This window comes from Tenrec ecaudatus, chromosome 10 (genome assembly GCF_050624435.1).
Source record: "Tenrec ecaudatus isolate mTenEca1 chromosome 10, mTenEca1.hap1, whole genome shotgun sequence".
NCBI lineage: Eukaryota > Metazoa > Chordata > Mammalia > Afrosoricida > Tenrecidae > Tenrec > Tenrec ecaudatus.
In genome coordinates this window covers 142977535-142992212 of record NC_134539.1, presented here as the reverse complement: position 1 = coordinate 142992212, position 14678 = coordinate 142977535, and the positions used below count along the sequence as shown (strand labels likewise).

Below are 14678 nucleotides of genomic sequence, written 5' to 3'. Positions count from 1 at the left end.
CGCTCAGGTGACAGAGGCAGAGGACACTGGAGGTGAGACCTGCAGCAGCACACAAAGCGAACTGTGACCAGGATTAAAAACCACTTCCCTAAACAGCAGGCAACTTCAATAAAGCAGGCACCTCGAGTCCCCCAGCTCCTAAGGAGGAAATCCCACAAACAGTACCAACACAAAGCCGCTCACCACTGCCTTTCGAATACACCAAGTGACATTCTAATCAAAAGAATCTTCTCTCTTTAGCTTGACTTTATGTAAGCGGATATCAAAATGAACTTTTAGAGTATGCACGATTTTATCTGCGTTAGGAGTCACAAATCCGGATAGAATATCTGCCAAATACTTAGTAAAGAAAAAGAAGTACATGGATACCGTCTCCAGCAGCAGCACAAGGACTACTCTTGGTTTCCACGGCTACCGCGCTATCAGATCAGGCGCACAGGGTCTGGACTCCAGATCATGGGCCCACTCCGTGCTGCTGTCTATCACTTAGCACTGAACAGACTCTGAAAGGAACAAGCCAACAGCACCCAAGCCTGCTACAACAGAACCCTGGCTGCTCACACTTTTCCCACGACTAACCCCCTCCCCGACAAATCCAGCTAGCACACACACCTGTCTATTTGGGTGGCCCGTGTCCTTGTTCTTCATGGTCTCGTATCCAGGTAGCCGGGAGCGTCGGCCCATCTGGAGGGCCACCAGATCCTTCATGATCGAATCCAATGCTTCTTGTTCGTCTGCAGTGAAAGAGAACACACAGGCTGAAACACTTAGGCACTGGCCGGCAGCAGTCCACAAATCACGGCACCGTACTCGGGGAGCTCTGCCCGGGGAAGTGACAGACCCCGCGACATGCCCGAGATGCCTCTGAAAGGCACACAGTGGAGGGTAGACCGCGTCACTGTGGATGATAAGTGATGCCGGCACGAGGATTTACGCATTCGTGTGTATGTACATGCAGTCACCTGCTCAAGCAGTGTCCCGTGCCAGAGAAACTCCTCGAGGAAAGGGAAGAAGACAGCGTGAAGCGCAGAGCACAGCATGACAAAGCACTGAATCAACGAGGAGTGGCTGAAAGCTGGTTATGGGAGCCCACCCAACCCACCGCCATCGAACCAGTTCCAGCTCTTAACACCCCTCTCTGGGGGCTCCAAGGCTATCAATCTTTATATGGGTGGAGCAGATAGCCTCATCTATCTCCCTCAGAATGGCGGTGAGTTTGAACCATCAACCTTACCGTGAGCAGTCCAATGCTTCCTTGCCAGCGTCATGAGTGCCTATACTATAGAAACAGGCTTGGGACTGACTGCTTCATAACCAGGGGTGAACCTCAAAACATATGCAGGAAAGCACATTTTTAAAGGCATCGTGTAGCTGCTTTGAAGAGAAGTTGTTCGACAAGCCTAGTCTCTGAATCCCCCCAACCCTTTACAAATTTATAGGCCTTCTGCTTCCCAGAGGGAAGTCAAAAGGCAGTCCTATTGTTTGTCCTCCCCAATCAGCCCAATGCCATGTTGTGCAAAAATTTCCCAGGTCATTCAAAAGGTCCTTGTCCACTCAAACAGCATGGAGTGAACTTGAAAAAGAAATGGTTTTTAAAGAAATATACTTTTTAGTTAATGAGGACTGAAAAGAAATAAATTGCTGACCCAGAGGGAAACATGAGGGACAAGTTGTTACACTTTGCCGTGATGACAAGTGAGTCACTCGGGCACACCTTAAAAGAAGCAAGTACTGAAGACTCCACCCGAGGAGAGTGCCTATCTCCTGCCCTTAGAAATACTCTGCTACCCCTTGGAAAGGAAGGAGCAGCGCGAAGTAGAGGAAGCAGAACCACTCCATTCTCTTCGCCTGTGCCAGCTGCCATTCCCCACTTCCTAGACCCAACGTGGGCGGATGCCCCTGTGCCCTTTGAGGAGGTGGGAAAGGAAGGAGAAGGAAGGGTGCCTACCAAGAGATCTCTTCTCCCTCGGAAAAATGAAACTGGATTTAAATCTTGTCGAAGAAGTAATAGTAAAACCGTTTTCCAGGCTCATCCCACTTTAGAATACACGAAAAGGTATGTCTCAAGTCACGCATCACGCTGCTGGAAAAGCACGTAGTAAAGGGAAGAAGTAGGCATACTTGTCAAGACTAAAACACATACATTTCTTCAATTATTTTCCATTAATTTCCATGTAGGTTCCTTAAAGAAACAAAATTGCTTTTGTTTTGCTTTGCTTTTCCATTTCTCAACCAAGGCTTTAAAAAGAAGAGTATAATGTCTATACCAGGAAAATCAGCCTACATATGAAATTGGCTGATCTACATTATAAAGTATAATACAGTAAAACAGATCACTGTAAAGATTATAACTAGGTAGGTGTTTTCTAAGGAATAACCAATGAAAATGCAGAATTTTCAGGATCACCAGCCTTAGAATTGAGGGTTTCGATTGTTATCTGAAGTCTGTTATTAAAACATATACACATACACACACCTTCCGAATCAAATGGATAAGCGTGATTGGAAAAGCTATTTCTAATTTTGGAGAAGATGATGCTATTATAAGAGCTGGTTTATCAGGTTGACAAATTATGCTTCCAGGAAGCCAACCAATTCCTGGCATTACTTAATGGGTAAGCTTGTTTGGTACTTTCAGCACTTAGAACACACTAGAGGAATGGTTCAGCGTGTCTCCTGAAGTCAGAGACAACTAACACAAGTGAACCAGAGTTAAGAGAATCTGATTTCGTGCCCAAGTAGAATATACTGCTACAGGCAGACAAATTCTTAAACTGATACTTCAGATTGAGAACATGCGTAAAGATAGGAAGTAAATCAAGCAGCTCTTTTAGGGATTTCTTCCTGAATTGAGATTTTCACTAAATCACCAGCACTCTTTCAGTAACATTCCTTAAAAGTAACAAACAAAAACTTTTTCAAGAAAATAACAGGCCTTTGAGTTTGGTTTGGTTTTAGAGCCAGGAAGTCCTGGGCTTAAGTCCTAAGTCAAATTATGTACTAGCTGGGAGACTTAAGCAAAACACTTGTTCTTCCTACACCTTAATTTTCCCATCTGTAAAAAAAGTCATTTGAGCAACATTTCAGTTGTAAGAATTTAAAGGAAAAAAACTAACAACTGAAGGCCGTTTTCACAGTCCCTAGCACTTAGTAAGGTGAGCCCAGACGGCACAATGAGTAGGTACTCTGCTGCTAGTGAAAGAAAGGGTTAGGCTGGAGTCAACCAGCTGCTTGTGGGGCATAGACCTGGCAACCTGCTCCCGTGAAGAGTCAGTCATGAAAGCCCGGAGGCAGCTGAGGGTCCCTATGATTTAGAATCAGCACTCAGGAATGCTTAAACAAACACGCTGGCTACCATTGTCCTTGGTGAACTGCTAGACATCACGTAACCTAACCTCATCCTTGCTTCTGTTCTTGGATCTTCATTAGATTTTATTTGTATTAGGAGAGTCGGCTAAGACAGACCCAATAGGGTGGTAGCGGCAGAGCAAGTGTTTAAGGAGAATCGAGAAGCGGGAAACTCTTTAAAAAAGAAAGAAAATTGGAGGTGGTGAAAACTAACAATCCGTTTGTGAGTTTGAGGCCCGGGGAAAGGGTGTTATAAACCTCAACAAGATTTCCTGAGTATGGGGCGGACTGTCCACTAATGCTAGGAAGGCGCACAAAGAGGAAGACGGACGCTCTGGATGAGACTGAGGAGCTGGGGCGGGAGGCAGGGGCAGTCACAGACAGCAGAAAACAGGGCATCCGTGGAAAAAGGCTCCGGGTTCAGGCTTCTAGAAATGGAAGCTCTCAGGAGTTTGAAGCCGACGGTGGCCCATACTAATCCAGCTGCAAAGATTTCTTCTCCGGATACTCTTGACCCATGGCGTGGGGGCTGCCAGGCAACTCCTGCACCGTAGCTGCAGCGGGAAGTCACTCTATCTAAAAGCAGGGTCTACAGCACTTCCCATTGATAAACAATGTTGCCTTGTGTGATTACTATGCCAGTCACGCTTTCCTGTATAAGAGGGCTCTTCAAAAAGTTATCTTTTAATTCTGCGTGTACATGAATTTCCATGCTTCCCCGGGGCTTCTGAGTGCACCTGAGTCAGATGGTATTCCCTTGCCTCCTCCTTGTCCACATCTGTGCAAACAGCTGTCGACAGCAAGTGTGACCACACAATAAAGCCCGATCACAAGAAGCTTTCTCCTTCGGGGACCTGGTGGTATCTTTTTCTACATCTCAAAGTCCAATTCTGGAGCCTCCTTCTCAAATTGTTGCTGTTTCTAGGGTGCATTAGGCATTCAGTATTACTAATCGATGATGCAACATCTAAAGCAGACAGACAAACAAACTCATTTCAAAGCAAGCCATTTCTTCCTCCTAAGAATGAGTGTACTCCGCCTCTATTTTAATACTAATGGAATTAGCCTAAAGGACTGGAACTGTAAGTTGTGGACCCCACAACTAGCGAGCTTACCGCTCCCTCCTGTGCCCCTTGACGCACTTCTGACAAATGCACACCTAAAGACCCCACGGCGTCAAGTTCACCTCACTTGAACGCAACCCCTCAGGGCTGGAAAACACAAGCGTCGGGCTCACCCACACTGTGCCAGGCACAGGAGGCATGCAGTAAATGGACAAGGGCTCAGGGATCGCTTACACAAGCTCAAACTGGGGAACAGCTCCTTACCGTCTGCGTCTTCCCCGCCCACCAGTCAGTCGGCTGCCTACGGACTTTGTACAAATGCCGAGAATGCCATTTTAAAATCCACCTGTCATTTTCAAGAACTATCAGAAATCGAGTCATGGTTTAACTATGTTGGCTTATTAAACTGTGGTCCAAGTTTCAATCAAAACAGTTACCAACTACTCAGTTTCTGTAACAGACCAGCTGGAGCTTCTGGAACAGTGGTTCTCATTCTCAACCTTCCTAAGGCCGCGACCCCTTAATACATACAGTTCCTCATGCTGGGGTGACCCCTCAACCATAACATTATTTTCGTTGCTACTTCATAACTGTCATTTTGCTACTGTTATGAATCTGGCGACCCCTGTGAAAGGGTCATTCGACCCCCAAGGGGGTTGCGACCCAGGTTGTAAGCCGCTGTTCTAGATTAACTGAACTGAGACTGGTCTAAGTGGGCACTCCAACAGTTCCACAGAGGTCGCACTGACTCCAATTTAAGACTGAAGTATCAGGCCAGGCCTAGACATCCATAATCCCGCCGCTTAGTTATGTTTCCTGTCATGTGTTTCACACTGTTACCTTTTACCCCCACTAACATTTCTTAAGGCGGTCCAGATTGCACATGTAAAAAGTCCAAGCACAAGTAAATTAGTCTCCATGTAATTAATAACACTTGCCACTCTGATTACTAAAGCTGAGGGAGATTCTAAAGTGATCAAGACAAAATGACCAGCCACTCCCAACTTTTAAACCAGCCATATAGCGTCCAAGCCAAAAAGAATTATTTCTCATTATTTAATAAGGATAATTGTAGTTTCCACTAGAAATTTACTGGGGCTAACAGCCAATATAAAATCTGACCTGTTTTAATTACAAACCCGAGTTGTCAAACTGGGTTGAGCTCAAGGCTTAGAACAGTGCAGGAAAACATGACTGCTTTAGCCAAAGATCCTGCAGGGTAGGGAGCAAAATTTGTTTCAGTCCTTTCCTCACGGGAGTTTAGCAAATATACCAAAAATATTAAGTCTGCTTCTGTCTGAGCAACCCTGGAGTTTATTTAGAACTAGATCAAAAAATACAAAGCCAAGCAAGCCTATTCTGACTCACAGAGACCCCACCAATGAATACAACTGCCCTGTGCTTTCCAAGGCTGTAATCTTTCACAGACACCGATCGCCACATCTTTCTCCCATAGAGCAGCTCGCGGATTTTAACCACCAACTTTTTCATTAGCAGCGGAACGCTTTAACCACTGTGCTACCAGAGCTTGTTCACTAGAACTATAGTATGAACAAAAGCATACTTAAGATAGTAACTAACTCACCCAGGATTTTGACTTGTCATTTTTTTTATTTCAATAAATCATTTTATTGGGGGCTCTTACAGCTCTTATCAGTCCATCCATCCATTGTGTCAAGCACATCTGTACATATGTAACCATCATCCTTTTTCAAAACATTTTCTTTCTAGTTGAGCCCTTGGTAACAGCTCCTCGTTTTTTACCCCTCCCACCTTCATGAACCCTTGATAAATTATAAATTATTATTTTCATATCTTACACCATCCGCTGTCTCCCTTCACCCATGTGTTTCTATTGTTTGTCACTCTGATGTGTGTGTGTGTGTGTGTGTGTGTGAGTTAATACATCCATCATTGCGATCAGTTCCCTTTCTCCCCCTACCTTCCACCAACCCTCAAGGTATTGCTACTCCCATTAATGTTCCTGAGGGGTAACGTCTATCATTTATATTCCCAGAATGAAAACAGAATTTAAGAGTGTGTGTGTCGCTACATACAAATATCCTTGCTGAGCCCTCATTACAAATCAATGAGAGAGAGCCAGGTGTCTGGGAGAGTCCAGGACCAGCTCTGACCATGTGTCAAGGATATCTACCAGAAAGAAAGAGGAGGGGAGTAAGCAGTGAAGGAAGCTGGCGCAATGGTTCTTAAACTAGCTTGCCCAAGAGGCCGTAGTCACCGGCAGGCAAGCGATAGTCCTCTCTCCCTGCCTGTGTCTCCATGAAAACTTGGCATGGGGGCAAATGGGCAGACACTTTGCTCCTAGTCCCTTTTTCTTCAGGGAGCAGGACCCTACCACACAGCTCCTTACTGTCTTCTTCACATGCTCTCGCACCTCAACTTTTTGGAAACGTCCAGAGATGTGGAAGCACGCTCGCATCTGTCATGGCAGACAGTGACATGAAGCCAGCCACTCTAGCAGTCAGGAAGATGGGGGTGGGAGGTCTGCAGCCACACCAGTGCACCCACTCCCCCCTTGGGACTGAAGGCTGCCTTCACAGGTAAGAGAGGAAGACTTCCTTAGAACTTCCCTCCCCACGTTGTCCTCAGAGGCGGTGGGGTCGATTCCAACTCTGGGAGAGCCCAGGCACAGACTCACAAATTATTTCAGACACTTGGTTCAATCACCAAATTCCCTAACACCAGCTAAATGTTCCCAGCCTGTGGAGGAGACAAGAATTCTGTGCCCTTATTGACCGTAAATATTTGCTGAGTTATTTCCTTGAATACCAGGCCTTCTATGCCTGCTCCTCGCAGAGACCTTGCCCCAGAAGAACAAGTATCTCGGAAGTAAAGCCTGGGAAGGAAATGGTAAAGCTAGCAAATGAACAAACCCTTCCTGGATGTCGGGGGGACAGACGAGGTAGCACAAGGCGAGGCAGTCAGTCACAGGCAGTGCAGAGATGACCCACAAAAGACCATCTGGCCAAAGTGACTTAAGCGCCGACAAAAGTTGACTTGATTTTGCCATGAGACAAAGCCAATGTTAACGCTCCCTCTTCTCAGAAGCAATAAGCGGCTTTGCCCAAATATTCTGAAAAACTTGTGACAGCAGGCACCAGTGGGAGCTCTGGTGGCGTGGTGATCACAGGTTGGGCTGCTAACGGCCAGAGTCAGCAGTTCGACACCACCAGTCACTCCGCTGCAGAAAGAGGGAGCTTTCTACTCCTGTAAAGAGTCACATTCTCAGAAACTCACTGAGGCAGTCCCAGCCACCCTGTCCAGTGGGGTCGCTGAGTCGGCATTGGCCGACTGGAGGACAGTGAGGTTGGTTTGGGTAGGCAACAGCATCCCAAACTGCCCCAACAAGGGAATCCAGGTCCAGGGAAAGTCCAGATTCCCAAACTTGGCTGATCACTGGAATCACCTGGGGAGCTGATGAAACTGTAGATACCTTGGCTCCTCCTACGGGAGATTCGGATTCCTAGATGGCAAACTGAGCCCAAGAATCTGCAGTTTCACCAGATCCCAAGGTGATTCCAATGTTAGCCAAGTCTGCGGACGCAGGACCTAATGTACCATTTGCTTCCTAAGCTACGCTGAAAGTCCCTTGCCAAGTTGCCAGAAAAGCTATGAAATTCGGTCTCAAATTCTGTATGCGGCAGACAGGATAAGTTGTTTTTGGTTTTATTTTTCCTTTCTTGGATTACATCTTCACCGCAGAACCTGCAAGTATTGATAAAAAGGGCAAGCATCTCATGGAGATTCTTCTGTGCCGTGATTGTCTGGCTCTTCCCGAAGTTACATAATTTCAGGGATATCGCAAGATAAGAAGGGGGGGGGGACCTCTGCGGAGAGCCAGAGCGGAGTTCTAGTGGCAGCGGCCGAGCCGTCGCGAGCCTCCCGCGAGCGGCGTGCTGCACGCGCGGCTCCCGCCCGCCCGCCCGCCCGGCCTGGCTCCCAGCTCCGGGCTCTGGGCTCCCGAGCAAGCCCCGGGAGCGCCCGCAGGCCAGCCTGTGTGAGCAGCAAAGGGAAGGAAATGACACAGGCAGGGGAAAAAAAAGCAAATCAAGGAAAAGACACAACAGCAGCTGGGCCTGCACCAGCCTCCAGCCGGGGCCCACACTGCGCCCCGCTCCCCCACCCTCGGGCTCGCGCTCCGGCTCGCCCGGGCCCGCGCTGCCCGCCGCCCTTCCCCGGGATGCGCCCGCCGCGCGGCCCGGAAGGGCACAGTGCGGCCAAGTGGGCTCGGGCGGGTCCAGCCGCTGGAAGCCCCGCCGGGGGCCCGGGATCTGCGAACCCGAGAACTGGGGGGCGGCCGGCGGTCCATGCCTGTCAGGCCGCGGCCGGGGTCCTCCTCCCCCCGGGGCGGGTGGGGCGGGGCGACGCGGAGCAGCGCGGGCACAGGCCGGGGCGGTGGCGACACTCACCCATGGTGGCGATGGCGGCGGCGGCTCGGACCCGGGAATGTCACCTCCGCAGCCGGGGCTGCATGCCGGGGGCCCGGGCGGCGGGGACGGCGGCGGGCCTGGCTCCGCGCGGGGGGCGCGGGCTGCGCTCGGGGCCCCCGCCGCCTGCCCAGGCTCCGGCTCCGGCTCCGCCCGCGGCCGGGCGCTGTGGCATGGGCAGGGCGGCCTGCTACATCCCCGGCGCTCCTCGGCTCGGCTCGCCCGCCTGCCCGTCCCTCGGTCCCGCAGTCGCTCAGTCCGGCCACCGTTCTCCACCTCAGGAACGCTCCGAAAAACAAACCGCTGGTCACGCAGCTTGCCCCCCGCCTGTCACTCTCTCCAGCGCTGGCCAATCCCAGGCAGCCGCTGGGCCGTCGCACCGCCCTCCTCGCTTCACTACCCAATCACTAGGAGGGCGTCCCGCGCTCCGTCCCCGCCCCTCCGAGCTCCCCCCAGCCCCCTCACTTCTCACCCGCCAGCTAATCATCAGCGCCACACGACGAACTAATCCCGCCTACTCTCGCAAGATGCCAATGGGCGAAGCCAAGGCGGTTTCCTCGGACGTCCCTCCCTTGTCAATCATTGAGACAGCGCCCGAATCCTTTCGCCGTGAGCCAATCACGGAGCGGGCTCGAAGCGCCCGCCTCGGAGCATCCCTCTCCCGGGCTCCGGGCGGTGCTGGTGCTCCAATCACGGCTCGGGCGTGGGGCTCCGCCCACATCCCCACCTCCGGTCAGTCGCTGACGGCTCGGCGGACGCGCGGGCTGGCGCGGTTCCCCGCCGGCTGCTTGGAGGCCGGGACTTGGGGAAGGCAGTTGGAGGGGCCCACGGGTCTTCCGCCTTCCAGATCCTCCCGAGTCTCCGCGGGTTTGGAGGCCGGCGCCCCGCCCTTTCCCTCCCCTCCCCTCCCAGTGCCCGGCACGCGGCGCGGAACTAGCGGGGAGGTTTCTGGCTCGGAGCGCCTCCCGGCGTGTGGCCACCCTTGCTGCCGGGTCCCCCAGTTTGTCCTCTGGTCCAGATGCTGCGCTTGCCCGCCGGCGGGGCCGGCCTCGCCAGCATCGCTCCTGGTCCCGGGTTCCAAACCTCTGGGGCCACACCCTTCGGCTACCCTGGGGTAGCGCTGGAATGTGGGTGCTTGGGAATCTGAGTCCCTGCTGGCCCTGGCCGGGGCGCAACCAGTAAGGGGCAAAGCCAGTTCTTTCAGAAAATACTTTTTTCCTTCATGTAAAAGCAACACAAGATCTTTGTAGAAAACACGTTTTAAAGATAGGTATTTATCACCCTAGAGGATTTTTTAAAATCAACTTCCTACCTAGATAAGTACCATGAGAAAAAATTATTGTATTGTGTATTTCAAAATGAAGATCGAGCAGAATTAATTTTGCCAATCCTCATTCCCCATTCAACATTTTATATGCCCAGATATCCAGCTTCCAAATCCACTGTAATACAGGCTTCCTCCCCATGGCCCTTTCCCCGTGTAACCTGAGTCGGATACCAGAATAATCTCCGTTGGCCGCCTTTCCGTTGCCAGCTAAGAACTTCTATAGTGGTGATTTTACTCTATGGGTCAGAACTGACTCGAAAGCAGTGAATTTGTTTGTTAGGTTTTCACCCTGAGTGTCATATCCTTTAGAATCACCCTGGCCCCTCTCTTCTCTCTCACACACAATCAGTCACCTCCTCCTGCGGCTTTTCCTCCCAACAAGCTGATGCCGGTCATCTCCCCACTTCAGATCCCTAGTCTAGTGTAGTCCCTTCACTATAATAAGTTCTTTTCTGGGAAGGAGTGATAGCGTAAAAGGGAGAGAACGGAAATATGTCAGCCATATATTCATCCCATGGAATCCTGTTAACGTTTTGAGGGAAGACATCCTACAGGCATTTACATGGCGAAAATGAGCTCAGCGGTTACGGTGAGCATGAAGCCAGGATTCATCTGGGGCCTGACACCCCGTCACTGTGTTCCTGCCCTAGGCTGATGCAGCCCAACCACTTTTTCATTTTTGTTCTCCCAACCTTTCCCAAAGTGGGGGGAGGGGGAGTCACTGGTTTACGGTCTAATAAGATAAATACTAAAGGATAAGACATTGTTAGGTTGAGCTTTACAGGGGCACACACCCTTGTAATGCCAAAGATTTTCTCATTCCTTAAAAATCAATCTTCACCTTATTGGGAGGTGACATTGTCTGCATCGAGAATGTGCACCGGTCCAATGCTGTAGATCACAATCTGCCCAAGCTCAGATCCAGGTCTGACCCTCAAGATAAATATTAAAAATGACTCAGGCTTTTTCGGCACCTTCTGGAATGTCTCAAACACATCTCCACTTTAGCATGTTCAACAAGGAACTCTGAACTTGCCTCTTCTCCCCAAACCCCATAAAATAAAAACCTGCTCCTCTGTTTTCCCAGTTGTTGATGTACAAGCCTGGGCAGGATCTTTCTGGACTCTCTCTACCTGTGGTTGTGGCCGTGGTGTGCTGGCCGGTTACTCCCCGCCCAGGGTGACCCAACATGACAGGGTAGACACTGCCCACCGGGGACTCCTGGGCTGGGGAGCAGCTGGCGAATTTGCTGACCTTTCTGGTAACAGCCAACGAGTTAGCCATTGTACCACCCTGGTTCTTTCCTCTGGCCCTAACTACCATAAGTATAACCAGTCAACATACCTTTTCAACTCCAATTCTAACTGTATCCCAAACCTATCCACAGTTATAGCTTCCTCATGCTCTCCCTGCTTCTTCTTTGGGCACTATCAGGTTGAACTGTGCCTTCTCCTTGTATCTTCAGCACGTTCGTGGGAAAATGGAACGGAAAGATGTTGGGACTGTTCCGTATGAGTCAGCAATTCCTCTCCTTTGCTGGACATATACCCTAAAGAAGTAATAAAAGTAGCAGGCACAATAGAAACAGACATGTGCACTCGAGTGCTCATTGCAGCGCTGTGCACAACAGCAAGAAGTTGGAAACAGCCCTAATGCCCATCAGTAGAAGACGGGAAAAAGAAACCTCGGTACTTACATGCAATGGAATACTATGATCACGAGAAAACAGCCATGAGACACGAAGAACCTGACGACATGGATGGGCCTGGAGAACATTATGCTGAAGGAAGTCCGTCAGTTACAAAAAGATTGTGTGTGTGTGTGTGTGGTGTGAGACCACTGTCATGAGGATAAAAACCAAGACGGAGACGGAGACGACGAGGAGAACAGGCTGGAAGTTGCCTAGGAGTGGAGGGTGGGAGGGTGAGGCAGTGGACTAGAAGGCTGACAGGTACCGGCTTGGGTGAACAGGAAGATGGAGGTCCTTACGAGAAATCAGGGGTGGAGGGGGGAATAGAACAGGGAGAGGGGATAGAGAGTACTTGGAACTCTTGAATGCAGAGTTGGTCATGGGAAATGTAACACCCCCACACCAAATTCACAATTTCAAAAACCATTTATTTACAAAGAAGTAATGGAGTTTTTCAAGAAACTTTTGGAAATCTCATTGTACGTGAAGTGACTGTGCCGTGATTCTCATTGGGTTGGCACTTAATGATGTCGCACTTCCCCATAATGCGATTTATATGATTAGCAATCAGTCATGAAAGGATTAGGATGGCCTGCATCTCCTTAGCAGAGAGAAGAAAAAAGAGAAGAGGGAGCCACCTACCACCAAGGAAGAAGCAGTGAGAGGGGAAGGATTTTAGCAGCACTAGATGACCGGCCACCCAACAAGTGATTCTCCACATAGCAGCCAAGATGATCCTTGTATAATGTGAGGCAGGTCAGGTCACTCCCTTGCCGTGAACCCTCGAATGACTTCCCATCACACTGAGACTATAACCCAAACCCACTTGTCATGGTCCATCAGGCCCAGCAGCAGCTGGTGCCAGCCTTACCCACTCTGACCTCATTCCTGCCACTCTCTCCTTCAGTCATTGTCCTCCAGCCACAGTGACTATTGTGAGTTTACCTACCTCTCTCGTTCATCTTCCGTCTGCCCAAGATGTTCCCAGGACTCGAGACTTTACAAACTGCTCCATCCAAAACAGCCTTTCTCCCGCCAGTGTTCTCTACCGCTGTAGTCTGCATTATTTTCCTGCACAGTACTTAAAACGATGTATCTGTTTGTCTTTGCCCCAGTTAGAGTGGCCATAAGCGACATAGGTACACGTCACTTGCAGCCACTGAGTCCATTCCAGCTCATAGTGACCCTATAGGACAGAGGAGAACTGACCATCTTTACAGGAGCAGAAAACCTCATAGTTCTCTCTAGGAACAGCTGGTCGGTTCAGTTCGAACTGTTGGCCTGTGGTTAGCAGTCCAATGTGTAAGCACCAGGTGCGGGAAGATCCTATCATTAGCATTTAGCATGCCTTGCCCGGAGTAGGACTTGTTCCGGAGCTGCAATATAACCATGTAGTCGGTAGCTGAAGAGCCTTCGGACTTTCTCTCTCCCTTTCTAGTCACTGCCTTCCTTGTAGGCTTCGTCACTTAGACGGGTTCCAGTTACTGTCAGGTGCTGAGGGCTCTAGAACCTGAACTACATTCTCCTTCAGGTCTTTCTTCTGAGTTCCAGAGACCACCTGGTGGGATAGTAGCGCTCAGGCACTTCATGGTCTGTATGTCCAAACCCAAACATCGCTCACCATTATCCTCTCTAGTTCCAAACTTCCTCTCCCTCCAGTTGCCTCAGTCACATCCCTTTGAGTTATCTGCGAGCATTTCTTCTCCACTGGTCTCCCTCCACAGCCCATCTTGACCATGTCCTCAATCTGTCCCCAGCTCTGTCATCCAAGTTCACACCACCCAAACCTCTTATGTGGGAGCTGACATCTGAGCCTGCCATACGCTGATTAAAAACCGTAGACTTGCCCCTGGCCCTATGGGTGGTCAATACAGCTGCTCCTCACTTCTTGGCAGGGGTAGGTTCCAAAGACCAGGCCGTTAAGTGAAATTTGGTGTTAGGCAAAATGGAGGATGAACACGTAAGATCACAAAATGGAATGTGACATCATTACCTAACTGCCCAACCACTGAGAAGCATGGCCCAGTCAGCAATAGCCGCAAACATCCAGCCAGTACTACTGGCACCTCGCTCCATGGAATGCTTTTCTGCCAGACCCGTGTTAATGTGGGAGAACGTGGCCAGGGCAGCCCGTCAGGACCTAATCCATTTCTTCTCCAGCCCCAAGTCTCCAGTTTCTACCTCGACCGACCCCATCACTCAAACTCCATGCTCGTCCCTCTGAACCAAGGCAGTTCCCCAATTGGGCCTCCCTTTGCACCTACATGCATGTGCCATTTCCCATGTGGACTCTCTTCCCTTCCATTTCAGCCCCACAGCCTGATTGTCCAAGGAACAGCCAGGTTTGAACATCATTCCCTGCAGAACGCCTTCCGAAAGAGAACTCTGGGCCTCTGCTATGTCCCGAGCAACTTGTACCTGCTGTTGTAGCTGCCTGTAAGAAAATCAGTGGCAAGGCAGCAGCTGTCTTATGGAAATTGGCAGGCCTAGGATTCTTGCAGGCCGTTGGATGTCATTGGGCTGATTCAGAATCATAGCGATTGGAATGTGGGGGATTGTCCTGTAAGGTTTCTTAGGCTGAAATGATGGTGGCAGCAAGCGCTCAGGTCTTTTCTCCCTTGAAGCTGCTAGGGGGCTCAAGCTAAACTCTCGGCTAGCAGGAGTGTTCATCAAGGCCCCTGGCACAGAATTTTCATATATGACAAATTGTTTCTAGTGGCAGCGGACTACCCCAACCCCGTGGAAGTGACCATTCCTTTGATCTCCGGAGCTAAGGCTCTCCTTACCAGATGAGAGGCAGC

At 50.1% G+C, this 14678-nt stretch overlaps 1 protein-coding gene across 2 annotated transcripts in view; it reads right to left on the bottom strand.

Annotated features, from left to right (window-relative positions):
- MAP3K3 (mitogen-activated protein kinase kinase kinase 3) overlaps positions 1 to 9161 on the bottom strand; it is a 65412-nt gene extending 56251 nt beyond the window's left edge. For both annotated transcript variants that reach the window (XM_075562050.1, XM_075562051.1), the window contains exons 1-2: positions 8843 to 9161; positions 613 to 734 (exon numbers count right to left, since the gene is read on the bottom strand). In XM_075562050.1, coding sequence (XP_075418165.1) covers positions 613 to 734; positions 8843 to 8846 — 126 coding nt within the window. In that variant the 5' untranslated portion in view covers positions 8847 to 9161. The remainder of the gene's footprint in view (positions 1 to 612; positions 735 to 8842) is intronic.
- Positions 9162 to 14678: the final 5517 nt, after the last annotated feature.